At 38.2% G+C, this 22,527-nt stretch overlaps 2 protein-coding genes across 2 annotated transcripts; both read left to right on the top strand.

Annotated features, from left to right (window-relative positions):
* The first annotated feature begins 4,787 nt into the window (after positions 1 to 4,787).
* Positions 4,788 to 12,416, top strand: cyp2u1 (cytochrome P450, family 2, subfamily U, polypeptide 1). The gene is made up of 5 exons (XM_006629864.3): positions 4,788 to 5,420; positions 5,755 to 6,408; positions 7,389 to 7,550; positions 9,614 to 9,781; positions 10,849 to 12,416. Exons 1-5 carry the CDS (start codon positions 4,967 to 4,969, stop codon positions 11,040 to 11,042), a joined length of 1,632 nt encoding a protein of 543 aa, XP_006629927.2. The 5' UTR covers positions 4,788 to 4,966; the 3' UTR covers positions 11,043 to 12,416.
* Positions 12,417 to 12,943: 527 nt separating this feature from the next.
* Positions 12,944 to 21,962, top strand: hadh (hydroxyacyl-CoA dehydrogenase). The gene is made up of 8 exons (XM_006629816.3): positions 12,944 to 13,184; positions 15,079 to 15,207; positions 16,816 to 16,973; positions 18,485 to 18,611; positions 19,312 to 19,401; positions 19,952 to 20,024; positions 20,520 to 20,636; positions 21,517 to 21,962. The coding sequence occupies exons 1-8, from the start codon at positions 13,068 to 13,070 to the stop codon at positions 21,633 to 21,635; spliced, it is 930 nt and encodes a 309-aa protein (XP_006629879.1). The 5' UTR covers positions 12,944 to 13,067; the 3' UTR covers positions 21,636 to 21,962.
* Positions 21,963 to 22,527: the final 565 nt, after the last annotated feature.

Below are 22,527 nucleotides of genomic sequence, written 5' to 3'. Positions count from 1 at the left end.
AAACACACTGCAAGTTTACCTTAGTAATTTTAAAGCATTGTGACATCGATGATTTATTCTTGCAGCTCCATTGTGACATCATGACTAGAAATGTATTTAGTAGCACACAGCCTTAATGCAGGGGAAATGAACACACACATACAAAATACATACATTTCTTTGCTCTTGTACAATATGTATATGAAATGTACAGTAACAATCTCGTATATATATATAAATCCAGTTTAATCTTTTGACTGAAAGTTTGGTTGTTAGCATCACCCAATTGATCTGACCAAAGCAATGAGGCAACTGGGATGTCATGCATATTTTGAAATTCAGCTCCAATCTTCAAGGGCTACAATTAAAAAACAGTTTGGATAACTTAGAGATTTGCTGTACTGCATGTCCAAAGACTAAATTACTAATATTCTTCACATAACAAAGCAAATAAGAACCAAAATTCAGTATAGTGGAATATGTTTTAAGACCTTACAGGTATATCAAACCACGTGCAGAAGAGTAAGGAGTATTAAAATAAGACACACCTGACAATTGAAAAAAGTAACTAGATTGGATCTTGAAAATTAGTTAGTGGTATTACCTCAGAACTCTTTAAACTAAAAATATCTGATAATCCACATCTTGTAGTCAGTACAGACGTAGAGAAGACCCCCAGCATTCTGAATTCTACTGTTCTTTGGTTGCTAGGGGGCATTATTTGGCCAGCAGCCATATTATCCTGCAACTCACAACTGTTAACCCACTGAAGCTAAGCAGGTGTGAGCCTGGTTAGTACCTAGATATGATACCTCCTGGGAAAATCTAAGGTTGCTGCTGGAAGAGGTGTTAGTGGGGCCAGCAGGGGGCGCTCACCCTGCGGTCCATGTGGGTCCTAATGCCCCAGTATAGTGACGGGGACACTATACTGTAAACAGGTGCCGTCCTTCGGATGAGATGTAAAACCGAGGTCCTGACTCTCTGTGGTCATTAAAAATCCCAGCGTGTTTCTTGTAAAGAGTAGGGGTGTAACCCTGGTGTACTGGCCAAATTTCCCATTGGCCCTTACCAATCATGGCCTCCTAATAATCCCCATCTATGAATTACGTCAGAAAAACGTTGTTCCATTAAGGACAGGAACGTAACTTTTTGTTCACTCTGTTGTCTCAAATGATTCTAGAGCAGCAGAAAGGCTTAACCTATCAAATTCAAGTAACGTCTTCTGTTGAAATACCACATTTACTGTAACGTACAAAGATATCAGTACGGTACAGTACAGAGATTGTTACTGCGAATATATCAGCGCGACTAAGTCCTATAGAAATTCCATTTTGAACACAAAGCTGATGAGTGATGCATTCTTCGATGCATCGCTAACAACCGTGTAAATACCGCCATCTTGTGGTAGACGTCTTTGTTATTTTCAAGATCAACAAGTAGATGGCACAAAAATAAGACAAAGCTACTCAGGGGTTTATAGAAATTCCTTCTATAGATCTTCAACAAAATGTACACAAGTATATTGATAAAATAAACAAGATTTATGTTCACAGAATATTTCTTATAGTGTTTTCTTATTTAATTTACATTTTCAAATCTGTTTTGAAACCATATACTCTAGATAATACCATTTGGTACACATCTTATTTTTTTGCTAAATATGTTAGCTATTTCAGAATTATGTATTGCAGTTTTGTCTACGATATGACAAATAAACTTAATGTAAAAAAGTTATCTAATCTTTTTAAGTTAACTTTATGGAATTAATAGGTATTGTTTTAATTTTTTTATTGATTTTACATTTTAGTATAATAATCATTTGAATTAGTTTCAAAATATATATATATACATACATACCTAGAAGGTAATAAACAACAACAACCCTAGCAGGTTGTATTGAGACACAATTGATCCTATGTTATGCACATCAACAGATCCAAATTTGTATTCATGAACATATTAAAGGATTAGTTCTTGAAGGCTGGTGGTATTCTATAATAATTTAAAAGTATTAAATTGTATTTAAGCATTTAAAAGAACTTAATAATACAGCCTTACTTAATGTAACAAGAAATTAATATCAGTTTTAAGAAGTGGTTATGATGGTAGACCTTAATTATGATAGACAGTAAAGTTCAAAAGCTCTTTGCTAGGCAGACCTGCAGGATAGCTGCTGGATTTGACCTAGTCTCCACTGTTACATTGAAGCAATGTGCAGAGCAGTTAGTCTTGGTGTTCAGTGATAAATTGTAATCAGTCTGCATCAGAGTAAGATACCCACCTGCTTTAAAACCTCCATTATTGTTCCTGTGCTAAAGAAGGACAAAATAGCTTCTTTAGCTATATATGACTATATTCTTAATTATTATAGACCAGTTGCTCTTACTTCCATTATAATAATAATTCCCTCATAATTCAAACATATGATAATTTGTTACCTCCAAACTAAAGATTCACTTCCCAATCTTCTACAGTTTGCATATAGGGCCAGCAAGTCAGTGGACAATGCTGTTAACATGGGCTGTCACTACATTTCGCAACATCTAGAATGTTTTAGTATTTTAACCCTGCATTTAATACTATCATTCCAGAACTCCTTCACAATATTTTTTTGTTACAGCTGAATGTTCTACCTTTCACCTGACAGTGGATTTCACAAATAGAAGGCAATGGGTGTGGCTAGTCCCTTCTTTGTCAGACTATCTGTTTGTGAACTCTGGCGTATCTCAAGGATGTGTGCTTTCCCCATTGCTCAATTTCTTGTACACCAAATTATTAGTTTGCAGACAACATCACCCTATAGTTCTCATCACTAATGCGCTCAAAAACACCTGGAGCTTATTACCCTTAGAACAGTGGAAATGGTGGTTGATTTCCAGAAACATTCTCCAAAACCTGTCTCCTTTTTATGTTTTATATTTTATTATGTTTTTGTGAACTCCAACACCCTTAAACAGGACATGAATATCACCAGTTGCACAAAGAATGAACAGTAGAAAATATACTTTTTGTACCAACTGAAAGACTTTAGTGTCACTCAAACAGTTCTAACACAGAGCCATTTTTGAGAGCTTTCTGACCTGCTTCTATAACCGTTTAGTTTGGCAATGCATTTGCCTGCTCCAAAGGTAAACTGCAGTGTGTTGTACACTCTGGGGAGAGGGTCATTGGCTGTCATCTGCCCTCAGTTGACAGATTGTACAATTAGAGAGCAAAAAAAATGGCAGAAAATACTGCTGATGTCCACTCCCAGGTAACCACCTGTTTCATAAACTTCCCTCACAAAGATACTACCGGTCTATTAAAAGCCACCCATTATTCTTCTTTCCTGGGGCTGTCTTTTTCCTTCACCAAAATTTCCAGTTATACAGTAGGCTCACAGTCTTGATAATGTCTATTATCTTGTTTGAATAAGGTTTGTGTGAAATGTGTTTGTAGCACCAAGTACATAAAGTCAATTCCTTGTACTGTACATGAAATATACTTGGTGAATAAAGATGATCTGGATTCTGTTTAGAGATACCCATCAGAGATTTTTAAAAACTGAAACGGAAATGGTAGACCTAGATAATGACCGTTTTCTCACAGTTTGTCTGAGCAACTGTTAGAGGAAACACCTGTTTTTAACTAGTCGTTTCAAACAATTATTACAGAATAAGGAAAAATGAGACAAGAGATGTTTTATGAAACTGAGATTATAAAATAATTACCTTTGAAGAGAATTTGAATGGTCCAAGGTACAATTAAAATCAGAAGAGAAGTGATGGCAGCATTTTAAAAAAACTTTGAAGCACAGAAAAGATTCATACAAAGAGAATGTAAATCCAAATCTAGAAATTAGTGGTCCAAATTATTTACTAAATTGCTTAAGAATCTAAAATAGACCAAAAGCACTTTTTAAAACTATTAAAAACAATAATATCCAGTTAAAGAAAATCATAAAAAACAGGGCTGTCCTGGTATCCTTGGTGCATATTGTTAACTTACATGAAAAAAGAATGTAAGATTTCTCATGTCTGAATTCATGTTAGCATTTATGGAAATTCTGGCCAGGTTACGTCACTGACTTTCAACTTGACCCAGTTAATGTAACTTGCTTGCTTAATATTAGCGGACATTACACTACATTCAGCTGGAGTATCCTGCATAAATTTAACTTCATTACTGAATTTCAAAGTTTCTTTTCAATGTTTTCGGTCTTCAGCTTGCTTATTGTTTTTTTTTTGTGACAGACATTAAACAATTGCACAAATGTAACACACTCTTCTTGTAAGGCCACATTTATTACAGGTAATAAACCGACCATGAAGATAAAGTTTGGAAATTACAAAGAGGTCTTTCAGCCATTGAATGCTAGTAGTTGCTTATTGAGCAGTTTCTTTTAAGTCTGTCTATCACCTTCAGCAACATGGCTAAGTAGGTTGAAGAAGTATATATTCTTGATATTCTTCTAGATATATATTCTTGTAGAAATATGTATATATTTATATTTCTACAGTAAATGGTCAAAACTGTACACAAACGTTGCAGATTAAGTCTTAATAATGCATTTAACAATTTTAGCATAACATCCCATAATTTAACTTCTACATTTATAACAATTTATATAACATTGCCTAGAAGTGAAAATGAAGCATCCTAATCATAACAAACAGTTGTTGTTTTTTCCATAGGCAGCCTTACCAAGCTCACTTTTTACTATTTCATATTTTAGCACGCCCATTTGTTTGCAGTGACGTAACCGGAGCCTACAGGCCAATAAAGCGAGCTTTACGGGAGAAGGGTGCCGACCAACATTGACAATAGAGCCAATAGCGAAGAAGGGACTGTATGCTGTTGACACGAGTAGCATGCGTCAGCAGAGAAACTGGGTTTACTCTCCAGACAGCACTACTGTCGCAGAAACAGACTTTTTCTGTTGGAAAACTATTGCTGAATTTGACGACAGATAAGCAGAGTCGCAATGTAGTTCAAAACGAACAACTTCATGTCGCTGACGGAAATGCAGTTTTGGCTGGAGCAGCAGCGCCTTTGGCTGCTCCCGTTTGGCTTGGCCTCGGCTGTTTTTATTCTCGTTTACTTTGTGCTGCAGTCCCTGAGGCTGAGAAGTAACGGAGAATCCTCAAATATCCCTCCTGGTCCAAAGCCTTGGCCTCTGGTAGGAAATTTTGGCTTTTTTCTCATCCCGGAGTTTATCCTGAGGAAGTTCAAGGCCGGCGGCGACAAAAATAAAGCGAAAGAACCGGTCTTGTTTTCTCCCCATGTTCTGCTGACTGAGCTGTCCAGGGTTTACGGAAACATCTACAGCATTTTCGCTGGGAACCAGCTGATAGTTATCCTAACGGGCTATGAGGTAGTCAGAGACGCGCTCGTTAACCATTCTCACGTGTTCTCTGACAGACCAGATGTTCCTCTCATCACGATCGTAACGAAGCAGAAAGGTAAGAAATACGAAGTGCCACGTTGGAGGTCAGGTGCATTAGTTCAGATATTACACTGATCCCAAATCATTTCATGCAGTAACTTTCAAATGCGATTATAACAGATAACCCAGATTATTTTGACAGCAAATGTCTTTATATTAATGGTCATTTCCCTGCACTCGCCATCCCGACTAACCCTCTGTCGAATAATAAAAGCTAAAAAAACTTGAGTTGGACAGTATGGTTGGCTATTATAGGTTCATACTCTGAATTAATATTACGTACCTGTAATTGAAAGCATTTAAGGAGGAAGACAGAAGGTGTGACTACAAATGAGGCTATTTTATTTCAGGTATAGTGTTTGCACCTTACGGTTCGGTATGGAGGCAGCAACGAAGGTTTAGTCATTCCACCCTCCGGCACTTCGGCTTGGGCAAACTGAGTCTGGAGCCCTGCATCCTGGAGGAGTCGGCTTTCATCAAGAAGGAGATGCTGAGACTCAGCGGAGACGCCGGGGAAGCCTTCAACCCTGCTCCCATCGTCGGCAACGCCGTCTCCAACGTCATCTGCACGGTCAGCTTCGGCCGACGCTTCCACCACCAGGACCAGGAGTTCAGGACCTTGCTGGGCCTCATGTCCAGGGGCCTGGAGATCTCCGTCAACAGCCCTGCCTTTCTCATTAACGTTTGTCGCTGGCTCTACTACCTGCCTTTCGGCCCCTTTCGCGAGCTCAGGAAGGTGGAGTCCGACATCACGGCTTTCCTGAAGGCTATCATCGCCCAGCACAGAGCCAGCTTGGACCCGGCTAATCCCCGTGACTTTATAGACATGTACCTCCTGGAGATGTCTCGGCTGCAGGAGCGGGGCGGAGGAGCAGGAGAGACCAGTTTCAGTGAAGATTACCTGTTCTACATCATCGGGGACCTGTTCATCGCAGGCACTGACACCACCACCAATACTCTACTCTGGAGCCTGCTCTATATGTCTCTGTACCCACACATTCAAGGTATAGAGAGACAGGCTTTGTTACCCAGCAACATTAAAAAGATTTACAAAGCTGTGGAGTGGTTACAAGTTTTCTGATAAAAATGACTTTTTTGCTGCACTTGGTATCCTATCCTAATGTATTTTTAGTTTAAAAGGTACCCACAGAATATAATATATAATTATACTTTGATTTTGTTAATCCTTCAAGAACTGAGGGATATGCATTATATATTTCTAGAACATGTTCTGAGTTATACTGTAATGTTTTCTCGATTCATTTCGAATAGGCCGATTTCTCCTCATAATTTATGACTGACTCCAAGTCATGTGAATCAGCTGCATCCCAGTATAATCACGAGCTGTAACTAGCATATGAAGGGCTGTCTTTGTTTTTACATTTTTCCTGTGGTTAGTAGAAAACCAGCTTGCATGAAAAACAGGAACTGCAAAAAGACAAAGAGCCAACTTCTCATTAAAAGACATCTTCATCAATTCTCCTCTCTCCCCAACAGTATTTAGTATTTTGGGGCGGAGCGGTGGCTCTGTGGCTAAGGATCTGTGCCTGTGACTGGAAGGTTGCCGGTTCAAATCCCGCGGCCGGCAGAGGAATCCTACTCCGTTGGGCCCCTGAGCAAGGCCCTTAACCCCAACTGCTCCAGGGGCACCATACAATGGCTTACCCTGCGCTCTGACCCCAGGCTTCTCTCCCTGTCTGTGTGTTTTTGTCTCATGGAGAAAAGCTGGGGTATGTGAAAAGACGAATTCCTAATGCAAGAAATTGTATAGGGCTAATAAAGAAACATTACATTACATTAGTACTAGATTCCTGTGTTGGTTACAGTATCATTTGCTAACTCACCTTATCGTTGATGAGAGACCAATTTACTGTGGCTTTAAAGTGAGGAACTACTTAGTAGCACACATACCAACTGCTCCTATTACAAATATAAAGTTCATGCACTGTACTGTCATGCTTTATTCCTGGTATTTCTTTTGCAGAAAAGGTGCAAGCTGAGATAGATTTGGTCGTGGGGCCGGACAGAGTCCCTTCACTAACTGACAAGCCAAGTCTGCCCTTCACAGAGGCTACAATCATGGAGGTACAGAGAATGACAGTCGTGGTGCCTCTGTCTATACCACACATGGCCTCTGAAAACACATGTGAGTACTCTTCAGACAGGTTTGGGAATATTAATTCACAGCAGTTGTGAGAAATTCAGGGTGAATTTTTTAGGCTGCTAATAAAAAAACGTTTCACAAAGTTGCAAACATTTTCCTTGAGTTTCATAACTGTAACATGGAAATATTTGGGGTAACCTATAATTGTCATTTGGAATTCTAAAAATGTATAAAATTCTGGGTTGCTTTCCTCTTTTCACATTTCGTATTATTGTAATTGCATGCCATTTCTTTTTTTCTATTCTTTTGTCTACATTTCCCTGTGTACAAAATAAGGATCTAAAACATTTTGAAAATGTCCTCATTATTTGGAATTATGATACAAAATGGCATTTTACTCTGATGCACATCAGATGAGATTTGATCATTTTTGGGCTGTTTAATGAACAAATAATGGAGACTGAACAGTAAACTTTCCAGATGAATTATCTGTTTGGCAGAATGCAGGATATATAGAAATAGGTTACTACATGTTCTCTATGAGTCAGCTCCTGTAGCCTTTGCAAATATGCAGATACATTTTTCTTAGAAGAAACTACTGGATCTTTTTAACTCATTCCAGCCTCTTTGCTGAGTATTGATCTTAAAAATATTTTAAATATGAACAAAAGCAATATGACAGATGAGTGGGCAATGATCCCAGAATCCCACCATGTCTTGTTTCAGATAATCTTGGTAACTCAGGGCTGTGTTTTTATAGAGTGCTGTTTCACCTTCAAATCTAGGTGCCACTTGGAATGCAGTGATTAGTTTGTAAAAAATACTAAATGTGCAGTTTTCATTGGATAGGTAAGGAAGCCAATTCTACTCTCCAAAGGGTAAGCATGAAAGCAAAAGCAGGTTGTCCTAAATAAGGAAGCTACATTTTACCGAGACAAATATAATTACGGAAGAAGTATAGAGGAATCAGTTTCATTTAGAAAAAACAAACATCTAGTAATCCAAAAAATGAAGACAGGGGAAAAAATGGTAAATAAAGCAGTTTAATTAATAAAAGTTTGTTTATGAATGTACTCAACTGTAGTAGTCTTTAATAGATGTAATTAACACATCAGGCATAAGAAAAGACTGCAGAAATTTAAAAAAAGTCTCAGGATGCGAACAGTGCTAAAGTGGAGTGGTATGGTGCACGGCAGCACAGCAATTAGCAGAGGAATGACAACTAATGTCTGCTTGGTTTTTCTATTATTGTTTAAGATCATTCTGATCTGTGAAACATGTCATGCCATGGTTTGACAATACTTACAGTATAAGTAGCTCTAGCAGTGGTTGTGAATGCAACACAGCATTTACTTAAACACAAACATGATGTCATCAGTTATACTAAACGTATAGTTCATGTAGGGTTGTTATTTATATTGGCCAGTTTAAAACCAGTAACCTACTGGATGAATTTGTTTTGAATTTCAAAGATCTATATTTGAATCAAACCTAAAATTGAACATTTTACAGGTAAAGTCCACACCTGTCTGTTATAAGTCCAAAGGCTTGCCCACTATGCCATTCTGCCTCCTTATAATTTGGTACCCCAATAAATCATCATAAAACAAACAAGTGTACAGTTGTGCGACTACTTTCTATACATACACGTTGAAGTCTGCTAACAATATTAGGTGGTTTTCAACCATAATTCCTCAGAATGAATGTGACAAAAATATGTAGTATGTGATCGTACACCAGCAGTATTGAAGCTGAGAATAAGAGACACCCTGAAAACTCCTCTGAATTGAAATGTCATCTTGCATTTTCACAAGACCATTTTTTTTAATTGACATTTTAATCAGGACATCAGACCAGACTGACCAGACAAAAAGTGTCTATGTGCCTTCAGATCTCCTTACAAAATACAGTGTCCACATTGTGACGTGACAGTTTGTTTTACACGTTCACAACTATAATCACTATTTACAGATGTGCCTCATGTCATCTGTTCTGTCCATGTGTTAACTTGTTTCCCCAATTAACAACCACTGTTTCTATATATAAATATACAGTACAATATATACTAACGTGTACATTATACCATTACTGTTGCTTTTATATAGCCTTCCGAGGATACACAATCCCCAAAGGAACTGTGATTGTTCCAAACCTTTGGTCTGTGCACCGAGATACCGCAGTATGGGAAAAACCTGATGACTTTAATCCCTCAAGATTCCTGGATGAAAATGGACAAATTCTTAAAAAAGAATTCTTCATCCCATTTGGAATAGGTAATCTTTTCACACTTCAGAGTTGCTGTTATGAAAGATTTTTCAGGTGATTCAGCTCGCACCTTTCAAGCTTGGATCACAAAGTTACAAACACATCAAGAATATTAAAGTGACACATTTTTTTAATTGCTGGTTTGGTTTCCAGCCTTATTGATCAGAGGCTTTCAAATTGTGTGGAGTGTGTTGGACAAGATGGCTGGCTAATATCAATGGAGAGCAGCTGCAAAATGAGACACAGCTGATTTGAATGAGTAATTGGTACACAAAGTGAGTGGAATTGTGCCCTTGTTTGTCGAGATAGGTACTGGGTCCAGCACAGTTTGAAAATGTAATATTATATCATTTTTATGTTTTAAATAAAGTAAGTTAGCTTATAGCTTGAAATGTAGAGAGGTCTTTTTGTGTCAAGGAGGGTGTTTGTGTTTGGCAGAAGCACAAATGCTTTTTAATTTCCACAAAAGGAGCAACTAATCCTGTGGCTTAAATGTCAGAAAAATAAGACACTCTGCTCTTTACTAAAAAAATGTTCACGTCCAGATGGGAATGTGGTTTGTGAGGTAGAGCAATATCTCCATCTTTTTCAAATTAAATCAGTAAAACGTCTCTTAAATGCATTTTCATTTGTTTTCTGAAATCGTTGTGGTACGATATCTCCTGTGCTGCAGTGGTCTATAACAGTGAAGGGCAGGTGTATATTGTGTCATCTAAAAACATTGCAATGTTTTGCTATAAACCAGTTCTGCCAAAAAAACGACAGCTTGTTCATTCCAGAGTATGTCTGTTTAAACACATCTATTGAGGGAGTAGGGCTTTAGCAACACACTTGCACCCTGTAGTCTCGGAAAACATAGCATATGGTATTAAATTTCCAGTATATTGCAATGATTTTGTTTGCTGCAGCACGTCAGTAAATTTTGAATGCAAAGTGCAGAAATGGATTCTTTAGGAACTTTCATACCTGTCTGGAACTCAGGAGGGCTGCCTGCTTGCAATATACCACTGCTATCTGGCTATGTGTGGAGATGACGGGGATTATAGTAAAGCTGTGATTTTTGTTTTCTCTCTAGGCCGCAGGGTGTGCATGGGTGAGCAGCTGGCCAAGATGGAGCTCTTTTTGCTGTTTTCTAACCTGATGCAGGCCTTTTCTTTCAAACTCCCACACGGGGTTCCCCCACCACCAATGCACGGAAGGTTTGGCCTGACGTTGGCTCCATGTCCCTTTACTATCTGCATAATTCCTCGTCAAAAGATGTCCAACTGAACACCTGCAGGAAGACATTAATATAATGGTCCAACCTCAACCGGTGTTGAAATAGAGCTGTTTTTGGAGAGGGATGCAGCACACACAATTGTCTGACGATGGAAGAAAGCCCAAAAGAGAAACCAGAAGAAAGAAGACATTTAATTTTGGTTTTCATAGTTCCAGTATGTCATTTTGATTCTGACTACACTGTCTTGTTGACAATCCCTGTTCCTTTAAAAAACAAAACAGCAGAATCTTCCATACTCATACCACAGGAAAAAAAAGCTTGGTTTAACTTTGTATCTGAAAAAAACCTACATTTGGTGCCTCTCTTACATATGTGATGGGCTAGCTCACATGAATTTTCTGGTTTAAAATAGAGCATCACTTATGGTATTCCTTCATTAATTTTTTTAGATTGAAATATCGCAAAAATATCTGTCATTATTTTGGTTAATGCTGTTATACAGCTGGGCATTTTACAGAAGCATTTAATGTAAAGCATCCTGTTTAAGGTTAAAATAGAAGTGACCCATCTGAGATCTGAACCCATAACCCATTACAGATTAGAGTCCTAACCAATATCAGTGCCTGATAATTGGTCTGTCATTCAAGTACAACCTATGCTCAAACAAAATTGAGATATTGAGTTCAGATGACTACCTGGGTACACAGGCAAGACATTTTAACTTACCTTAGATAAGTTTATACTTTTGATTGCTCCAAGGATATATACAGTGCATATCAGAGCAGAAGATTAAGCACTTGCTCTGAAATAAGTGGTTACATGGGAATGTTTTTTTTCTGTTTGAAAATAGTACTTGATGAGTAGTTCAGAAAAAGCATTTACAATCAATCAAGATGTGGAAGGAGACATCATTCCAACTTTGTGTCTTGAAACTGGTATTGATATATCAATTAACTTTCTAGTTCAATCATATAACCTGTTTTAGTGGTGAAGAAATTCAATGACAGGCGTAAATTTGATGTCTCCTACTATACTGTTTTGCTAGATAATTACTTTCAGATTTCCTTCTGAATTGTATTTGCTGCTCAATTTAAAAAAAAAAACAATAATGCTTATGAGTAAATAATGTGTGGAGACTTTGAATTGATGTACCATGCAATGTTCCAAAAACCTAAACTAAAACCTGTGCAGTGTCTTTACTTCCAGGTTTTAGCATATTAAATGCACTTTTTTATACCAAAGGTAAATTCATACTTTTGGGACAATTTCAAAGCAAGCACTTAAGCACCTCTCAAATAAAAAACAAACAAATCATTGTTCATTCTAAAAAAAGTTTTGTTAAGAAGATCCTGTTTAACAGATGTGTAAAAAATGATTTTAATAAAATATTTTTGACTGCACAATAAAGGTAAATAATTTTACTTGATTAACAATTTAAGAAAGCAATCTCTGAATCAAGATTATGACAGGACAATGTCGGCAGCTTTCACCATCGACCGTCCTCCTACTTTCTGAGTGCGACAGCAAGCCCTTCCAGACAATTACAGTGAATCGAGCAATTTCCCACGGTGAGTATTTACAAAGAGGTTTAATATTTTTACAACTTCGCCCTTCTAGTGTTAAGCCTGTGGTCATATGAGCAAAATCGACATCTGTATTAATAATAATGTATTTGAAAACTCTAGGCTAGAATAACTGTTATGAAATTTCCACTTTAGCATTACGTACAACAGGTATTCAAAAGAACCTTTTTAATATAAGATACACAAAATCAGACAGAGCTACGCGAAGTATTTTTTTGTGTGTGACATTACCAATGCACGCATCCAGGTTCCTGTACCTTGGATATTTACAGATGAAATGACATAGGTTAATCCGATGAAGTATTAACTAGATTGTGTGCTAAAAGGTCGCCAAGCTGCGCGGCTGTGCGCTCATGTGACCAGGGCCCGGAGTCTGACCTTCCCACTCCTCCGCGCTGCGCGCTGTCTCGGCTGGCGGAGAAGTGCGGGTTTGTCTGCGCTGCAGAGCAGGACTCGGCCCAGCCTTCACTTCATCTGCGCTTGAGAGAAATCATGGCTTTTGTCACTCACCAGATCATAAGGAGCCTTTCTTCCTCCGCCGTCAGAAGTGGCGTTATAAAACATGTCACGATTATCGGCGGCGGGCTGATGGGTGCAGGAATCGCGCAGGTAAAATTACTGTAAAACTGAACTGAAGTTGCAGCAGCTGGGAAGCTCGTTTTTATAAGGCCCCTCGCAGTCAATGCAGTGTGTAGTTTACTGTAACCGCTGTACCTTGCATTGTGTTGTGATTCAGTATTATCATAAGAAAACTGCTTACGATTTCTTATTTGAGTAATATCCTGATCCGTTATACACTTGTAAAATTAATTGTTTTGGTATTTGTTCTTGTGATTTTACAGTATCTGTGTGCACCGTCTGCAAGTTTGCAAATGAAGTGTGTCAAAGTTGAACATGGGTTAGCGCTGTTTGCCAATTTTCTTTGACCGTATTTATGCAGTTCAGTTTCTTGAAATGTCGAGAATGCGGACATATCACTGATATTATCCGTTCAGTGTGCTTAGTTCGTTATCTTTCAGTCAACAAAAATGTGAATTTTTCAAATTGATTTCACGTGTTGATGCTTTGGTTTGAGTAATTGGGTTAGGAGAAGTGACGCTTACCGTATCTTTGAAGCGGATTTTAAATATAAAGTTAACTCTCTGCGATCTTTTTTCATTTAAAAGTTATTTGTATTGCAGTTGACTTTGTCAGATTTATCTCCGCTGATACGCCCCTCAGTTTTTTTCATCTAAAACATGAATTATTAATTCCTACTTAATCGGGTCACCGGTATCAGCAAAAACATACAGAAAAGCTGGCAACGCACCGGTAGTACTGTCGTTTACTACAACAGTATCAAATGTGTATAGACCTCATGATGATTTTCAGTTACAGGTAGTTCTTGATGGCAAGTGCTCTTCATTTGCACGTTTGTGGTTTTACGTGCCTGAAAAAAAATACAGTTTCTTAATTTAGGAGGAAAGCTGTAACTACATTAGCAGGAGCTCTATGCAAAGGGACATATTTTCCTTAAACATGTTGTTTATTCTAATTAATATTTAATTCGGTGCTTGATTTGTTCAGGTGCGACAGTGTACACCAATGCTTTGTTCGTCGAGCGCAACCGATAATATTGAAAAGTTGGGGCCTATGTTTAACATTCACCATGTAAACTAATGAAATGATCAAATAAAAGTCAACAATTAATAAGAAGCTAAAACCCTAAATAAGAAAAACATTTTAGTGTTACTTAGGAGACTTTAAAATGAATGTAATTTAAAAAGGTTCACGGAGAGTAAAAGGACTGAAGACAGTTTTACAGTCCAGATTTTGCACACCGTTCAAAAAGTTTGTGAACTGCTTCCATTTGTACCTCCCTCAAATGTGTTGGACAGAGATCTGGAGATTAATGGCCAATTAAGAAAATTGATTCTGTATTCCCTTAACCATATATTACTACATTTGGAGCTTTGTTTTCAATTGTTATACCTTTGTAAAGTCCTTTTATGACCAACCTTAGAAACATTTTAGAATGGAGAGAAAGTTTTTTAAAAATAAAATATACTGTTATGCTTTTGCTATCCATTCTTCAATGCCTTAACTTTAACAAGCACAGCAGGACCAGGGGATGTAAAACAGCCCCAAGGCAGGGCATGTTAATTAATGTTTGTTCGTTATAGATGGGATCCAGTTCTTTTTCAATATGAGGTTCATCTTTCTGTACTAATCACCCTCCTGGTGGGGAAGTCTATCATTTAGCCAGTGCTGCTGTACCACATAACTCAGATTCAAATTCAAATGTTACTTTTTGAGTGTTGTGAAGATTCACAACTGTTGCCTGTACACCTGGAGAAGAGAAAATATTGCCAGGTGCTCTTTCTGGTGGACTGTAAACAATTTCATTAGCCTAAAAGAACACCGTCTTTGAAACGGAGGTGTCTAATACATTTTTTTAGCCATCGTTATTGTTGTTGAGATTGGTGTTCTTTGATGATCTTCCAACAATTCTTTGTACTTTTAGGTTGCTGCATCAACGGGCCACTCTGTAGTGCTGGTGGACCAGTCAGAAGATATACTAAAGAAGTCCACCAAAGGCATTGAGGACAGCCTGAAGAGAATTGCCAAGAAGAAGTTTGCAGACAAACCTGAGGTTAGTTTGTATTAAATAGATTAAATAAGAGAGAAGCAGTAGTTACCAAATGTAGGCATTGATATCCAGATGTCTAGTCCTTTTCTAGGAATTGTGTCTGAAGCGTAGAGAGATGTTTTATTGCACTTTCAGCAATGCAGAGAACTCTTTCCTGGCTATCTTTCAAGAGCACAGTTTGGAAGCAAGAGGCCATTTGTGCACTCAAGCTTATTTGGTTTCTGGTAGCTATTTGATTGTAGGGTCTCTTCCATAGGCTTCCTGAGTGAAATGTTGGTATTGACCACATGACTAGGTAGCTTGTTATAGACACGCACAAAATAACGGTAGTATTTCTTTTGCATATGTACAGTACAGTTAAGAGTTTTTCCAGTGGAATTAGATTTTCTGGCATGAATAATACCGACCATCCTTCCATTTTCTGACCGCTTGTTCCAGTTAAGGGTTGTGGGGGAGCCGGAGCCTATCCCAGAAAGCAACGGGCACAAGGGGGAATACACACCAGACAGGACCACCAGTCCATTGCAGGGCACACACAGACGCAGACACACACACACTCACACCTAGGGTCAGTTTTCCCAGAAACCAGTTAACCTACTAGTGTGTTTTTGGACTGTGGGAGGAAACTGCAGCACCGGGAGGGAACACAGGGAGAACATGCAAGCTCCACACAGATAGCACCCCAGGTCCAGAATTGAACCCACAGTGCCTGGCGTTGCTAAGTAGCAATGCTCCCCACCATCATGCCTCCCTGACTAATAACTTACACGTTGATATTCTTGGCACAGCTCACATTGTTTTTTATTTAAACTTTTCTACCTCGTGTAGCCATTGGATATTTGGCAGGTAAAACAGCAGTCTCCCAAAACAGGCTCCCAGTAGTTTGCTAGTGTTCATCCCTATCTTTCCCGAGTACGTGTTCATCAAACCTGGGTTTATAAGTATTCAATTCAATTCAACTTTATTGTCATTAAACTTACACAGGTGCATAGTATAATGAAAAGTGTTTCTCATTAGTCACTCAGGTGCAGTATATAAATAGGACAGAAGATAAGACAATAGACAGTTACACAATAGCAATAACAGTAACATGTAATAACATAACATAAATAACATGTAATCAAGTAATCAAAACTGTGCAAAATTCTGCAAACAGAGAAAATTTAACAGGACAAAAACAGTGCAAGGTAATTCTTGGAACAGTGCAAACAAAAAAAAAAAGTAGCATGAAGTAGTATGTAAGTAGCAAATCTGAGAAGTTATCAACAGAATATATATCTCTCGCCTCACAAGTAGCAATAATTTAGACCAGGAATGGGCAGTCCTGGTCAATGGGCCAGTTTGCCTGAAGATTTTCTATGACTCGTAAAAACACCAGGACCAGTAAAGCCTGGAGAAATTATTAAACTGGTGGTATTGGGACAAATAATGAGCTGATTTAGGTCATTACGAGGGTGGCTGCAATGAAAGCCTGCAGGTGTACTGGACTTCAGCCACCAGGTTTGCCCATCGCTGCTCTAGAGACTCAAGTTCTTCTCTTCCTCCTTGTAGGAAAAGAGTTAGTGCTGCGATTTCTCTGCTTCACTAATGTGTTGTTTTGGGGTTTCCCAGGCGGGGGCAGAGTTTATTCAGAAGGTCCTGAAGAATGTCACCACCTCCTCAGATGCTGCATCAGTGATTCACAGCACTGACCTGGTACTAGAGGCCATTGTGGAGAACCTGAAAATCAAGCAGGATCTCTTCAGTGGGCTAGACAAGTTTGCCCCAGAGTGAGTCCCGATTATATAACTAGAAAGTGTATATTTCAGCTTTTCCCTTTGTTATTGTACAGTTATACATATTGTAAAATTTTTAGTACAAGTTATTATTCTCACAGTGGTAAGGGCTCTTATGAGTGGCCAAAACATCCATAGGAATCTACTTACATATACCGTGGTATTCAGTACAGTTAGATTTTCAGAAGCCTGCTTATTAAGGTCCTCATGAAGGATGAATTTTCAAATTGGAGCCTGTAAGCTTTCAAGTAATGCTCTTATTTAGATTGTGAACTGGTGAAGGAATAAAAAAACGAAGATAAGGGATAAATGCTCAGTTGGGGGGGGGGGGGCATAATTATTGGAGTATAAAACATTAACCATAGAAATAAAATAAAAAAAGGCTGAGCTTAAAGAAACCATCAGTGCAAAAAACATGGGTTTTTGTGTCCATGCGTAATTTTCATTTGTACTTAGACAAGAAGGGAAAGCAAAAGGTGAACAAATATAAGATATACATTTATAAATGTGCGATTTAAATCAAGGGCTTGTGTTAAAAGTCTGCTATCCAGTAGTAATTTTATTCACCTTTAGAATATTGTGCACTGTAGTGGTCATTACAAAAATATATTGCTGCTCTGAAATCAGTCCAGTGAAGATCAACCAGATCCACTTCTTTGGTTTAAAGGAATGCCGTACACTGACAGGCAAAATTCACTTTTTAGTCTTGGAGCAATTAAAACTACGAAGGTGGTTCTTCAGAATCAACAATGAAAAATGAACCAGAGGATGCAAATGGAAACTATAGGGTAGTGCATTTAAAATCAAAATGAGGCATTTCTTGACACAGAGGGTTGTGAAAGTTTGAAACAAGCTGCCCAGGATGGGCTCTCGTCTAGTTTGTAGCTTTTCTTATGTTCTTAAGAGGGGAAGGATTATGTAAAAAGCTGCAGTCAACTGAGTTCATAGCAGCTTTCGACTTGAACCGCTTGACACCTTCTGACCCATTAACCCAACATAGCCCAAATGTCTCACTTGACCTTAGCAACTGTTTTCATGACCTGGTTTCACAACAGATTCCAGACAGGTAATTGAGAGTCAAATCAAATATGAATATACAGTGTATTCTAAATCTGTATTTGGTTAACACTAACACTTCTAATGTAACATGTTAAGGCAAATTACTGTAAGATAATCTGCATTTGGTGCTGTTGCTGTGATGACAATAGTTAATGTGTTTCCCATTAGAATTTTGAAGAGATGAATGTTAAAAATGTTAAAAATCATGACCAATTGAAAAGTTGTTGAAGTAACGCCACTGTTTGTCCTCTTTTCCAGTAGCAGTTTATTGTAGGACCTCGACAGGTTCTAGTTAAATACGTTTTTTCAAAAAGCAATGCAAGTTCAAAAACACTGTGCATCTTTGGTTATGAATTTAAGATTTTATCAATCAGGTATTACGTTTACAAGCTGTTTTATCGAGAGTGTTACAGGATGATGTCTGTTTCCTTCCTTCTTCTTTCCAGTCACACTATATTTGCCAGCAACACCTCTTCGCTGCCCATCACTGACATAGCCAATTCAACCTCCAGACAGGACCGGTTTGGAGGACTTCACTTCTTCAACCCGGTGCCTTTAATGAAACTTGTGGAAGTAAGTGCACAGTCACAGCAGTGTAGGAAGTCAGCATCATTCTGCTGTGTATTGCCGTGGGACCACTGATGTCCATTTGCCCGATCTTTAATGTGATCACATTTGAGAATTTGAGAAGTTGTAAAAGAAAAGTGTAACTCCTCTGTTCTGAGAGTAGTAAAAGACAAAGACATAAATATTAAAAGTCCTGCTTGTTGCAAAGAGTGCTGCAAACAAAAGGGAGAGATGTATTTTTTAAATTGGTGTGTAATTGCTAGAGCTCTGGGCTAAGGACTGGATGGTCATGGGTTCATTGTTGCGTCTTTGAGGCACAAGGTATTTCATTCAAACTTGCTACCATAAATGCATCACTATAGACACTGTATATCACTCTTGAGATCTAGGTGATCTTTTGTAAATGCAAATTTGTTTTCCCATGACATGTTCACTTCCTGGTTAACTAAATGATCTTAACTATGTCTTAAAATAAGGAAAGGCAAGACTTGTTTTCACGTTTTGGATTTGAGCAATAGCTAATCACAGTATATCAAACGGGTAAATCCAGCATTAAACCAGTGTGTACTGTATGTGATAGTGGATGAGAAGCCTGTTGCTCATAGTGGGGGTATTTTTAATTGATAATGTCTTAGTCTATGTTTTAAAATGTTGTTGAATGTCTTATTGGAAGTTGCTGTTTAATATTTGTTTCTTTTATATCTAGGTCATTCGAACACCAATGACTAATCAGAAGACCTTTGACGCTCTTCTGGAATTCAGCAAAGCTCTGGGGAAACATCCAGTTTCTTGCAAAGTAAAGTTTTATTTAAATATGTATTATTGGTTTTTAATCACAGAAAGGAGCAGTCTCTCATAAGTATGCTGCAGGCTGTGGAGGATGTTTGATTAGAGCAGTGAGAATGAAAGTCACCCACGTTGAAATACTGGCAGTCAGTACTGCCTAGTCCCCATGTCTGAAGACACTGGTTCTACTACTGTTTAAAGTTTCCACAAATTTTGAATGATAAAGAATTTAAGTGTTTTAACAGTCAGCCATGTTAATTGTCCAAAATAATTCACACCTGATGCTTCAGTTGTCTTGTTTTTTATTGTTGAGATTTTGGTATTTTGGAAGATCAGCCAGTATTAATGTTTAGTCAATCAGGGCCTTAAGTGGCAGTGTGACTGGCAGGTCCTTTTTATTACATCAATTAACACCACTGTTTAAAAACAATGATAGGTTTGTTAGTGTACACTGCTTCTACAAATTGCTCTTGGTACATGTTTGCTTTATTGGAAATGTATATTAGAAGAATTTTATTTATCCCAAACCTCATCAGCATGTTTATTTTTGTTCTTCCAAGGATACTCCTGGCTTTATTGTGAATCGTCTGCTAGTTCCATACATGATGGAAGCCATTAGGCTACATGAGAAAGGTAAATCTGTCATTCTGGCGTCACCTGAAGAAATCTCTACAGGTGAAATGTTGCATCTCTTTTCTTTTCCTTTCAGCATGGAATAACTTTTACCTGTTCCTTATCCTGCTGTAGGTGTAAAACTGCCAGAACATTAAAAATTGAAATATTTAGTTTGTTCTCTGCTTATATAAAAATGTTGGTTCCCTATCGCTGATAGTCTAAATGACTCGCATTGTACCGATTAATGATAGTGACTTTTTACGAACATTCCTTTATAAGGCATTCTTAGTTCTATACGGACCAAAAATTTAAATGATAAACACCCGTTCATTGACACACAGAACACTTAAAATGAGAGGAAAATGGGTATGTTGTTCAGAATTAATGCTAATTACTAACCTGGAAAGTACAGAATGTTCATCTTCGTTACTGCTGCATCTTATTAATGCTTACACTTGGAGAATGAGTGAAGTATCGTGGGATGTGAGTCTGAATCCATCTTCTGTTCCCAAGGTCATGGATCAAAGGAGGATATAGATGTTGCCATGAAGCTGGGAGCTGGCTACCCAATGGGCCCCTTTGAGCTGCTGGATTATGTTGGGTTGGACACCTCTAAATTTATCATCGATGGCAAGTATAATCTTTTGGGGAGCAGTGGTAGAAAGTTAATATTTTTGCGAGGGGGTTAGGGTTAAAATATAACAGTGTATGATTAATCAATAACTTGTTCACTTTCAAATCCAAGTACCTTCCTCTGTCTTGAAGGTTACCCCCTTAATTGTTTTCTAAATTCTGGAGTCTGCAGGTTTGAATTACTTCTCTAATTTTCACTGTTAACAGTCTCTCTGTTCAATAAATATGTAGACTTCATTTGTAGAAAGAACAAACTGCGAACCAAGACATTTTTGTTAAAAGTTGTGTGTAGCTGGCAGAGTGGCACAATAGTTAGCATTGCTGCCTTGCAGTTCGAGGGCCCTGGGTTCAATTCCTGGGGTACATTTGGCGTGCAATGTGTGTTCTCCCATGATCACATTAGTTACTCTAGATGTATAAATAATGAACGAAGTGGACATTTTTTCCCACATTTGAAAAATAAAAATATGTATCTATCTAAACGCTGGGGCCCTGGGTTCAATTCCAGACCTGGAATGTGTTCTCTCCATGTTCTTGTGGGTTTTCTCCAGGTGCTCCAGTTTCCTCCCACAGTCTAAAGGCATTTTGGTTGGTTAACTGGCTACTTGTAAGATTGACCCTGGTCCGTGCCCGTGCCCTGCAATGAACTGGTGTCCCATACTCCCCCTGCTTGCTGGGTTAGGCTCGGCATTCCCTGCGACTAGTATTGGATAAGGCGATTTGGAAAATGGCTGGATATATATGTCAAAAATGTCACTTTGTGATGCTCTAGAACCCTTCAAAACTGCAGAACAACCCACAGTAATATTTAGGAGGGCTTAAAAATGTGTATTGTTCTCGGTTTTATTCTGAGAATTGTTGTGGTTCTGTGTTGCAGGCTGGCATGAAAGGGATCCAGACAACCCCTTATTCGCTCCCAGCCCCATGCTGAATCAACTCGTGGAGCAAGGGAAGCTGGGGAAGAAGACTGGAGAGGGATTCTACAAGTACAAGTAACAGGCGGCCTTCCATAACGGCTAAGGGGCTGCCTCTCTTCCGCCCTTTAGAACGCTGACATTGGCTTGGAAAGAGAAAAGGGACAGCGACTGAAAGTAAAATGTGAAAGGTGCTGTGAATCTGAAGGGGGTGTGTTGCGCTATGCATTCGAAGGTTGTATTGTTGTCGCACTTATGAAATTTCAGGTGCAGCCTCGGTGCCTTCTGAAGCACTAAAATGAAACGTTGTTGTGGTGGAACTTCTTTGCCTTTTGTTGTTCTTCTGGATGTCATCTTTGTGACTGACGTTTTTGCAGGTGTTTGTGTCATTAAAGGTTCATTGAAGATACTTGTGTTGCCTACCTAATATGTTTTATGTTTTGACTCCTAATTTAGTGAATTGGTACATTTTCTCAAGCATAGGGGGTTACTCATCATTTGAAGTTAACTTTCTGTGTTCATTGGTTATGCGTTTTTTGTCTTTCATTGTTGTGGGGCTACTTCTGTATTTGAGCAGGGTTTCGGTTGAGAAATGTACAGGTCTGCGGGAAAAGCTATTAGTCAATAGCAGCTCAACCTAACAAAAAGGAATCTACCAGCTTCTTATTGTTTTATTCTTCTGGCATTTAAGTTTTAAAGATTTTGAAGGGCAGTGAATGCCCAAAAAGACAGTAGTGAATTTTAGTCTTTTAGTAAAACATAATATGTTCCTAGTTTAGTGGTCTTTATCAAAGGCTGCCTTTTTGTATAAACTGTTTCATTTAAAAATGTTGACACCAATATATGCATATAGATTGGTACACTTAAATTTGTGCATGTGTTGTTGTAAGTCTCAAAATATGTTAATGATGTGTGAGGCTCTAGTTCTATAAGTGAGACTAAGCCCTTTTAAACAGTATGTAGTCTATGGTAGA

This window comes from Lepisosteus oculatus, chromosome 1, assembly GCF_040954835.1.
Source record: "Lepisosteus oculatus isolate fLepOcu1 chromosome 1, fLepOcu1.hap2, whole genome shotgun sequence".
NCBI classification, from domain to species: Eukaryota; Metazoa; Chordata; class Actinopteri; order Semionotiformes; family Lepisosteidae; genus Lepisosteus; species Lepisosteus oculatus.
This window is presented reverse-complemented; position numbering and strand designations above follow the sequence as displayed.

Coding starts and splice junctions, on each gene's coding strand:
- cyp2u1 (XM_006629864.3), top strand. CDS start 4,967: ATGTCGCTGACGGAAATGCAGTTTTGGCTGGAGCAGCAGCGCCTTTGG. Junction 6,409..7,388: donor TCTGTACCCACACATTCAAG/GTATAGAGAGAC, acceptor TTTCTTTTGCAG/AAAAGGTGCAAGCTGAGATA. Junction 7,551..9,613: donor CATGGCCTCTGAAAACACAT/GTGAGTACTCTT, acceptor GCTTTTATATAG/CCTTCCGAGGATACACAATC.
- hadh (XM_006629816.3), top strand. CDS start 13,068: ATGGCTTTTGTCACTCACCAGATCATAAGGAGCCTTTCTTCCTCCGCC. Junction 13,185..15,078: donor TGGGTGCAGGAATCGCGCAG/GTAAAATTACTG, acceptor TTGTACTTTTAG/GTTGCTGCATCAACGGGCCA. Junction 15,208..16,815: donor AGTTTGCAGACAAACCTGAG/GTTAGTTTGTAT, acceptor GGGGTTTCCCAG/GCGGGGGCAGAGTTTATTCA.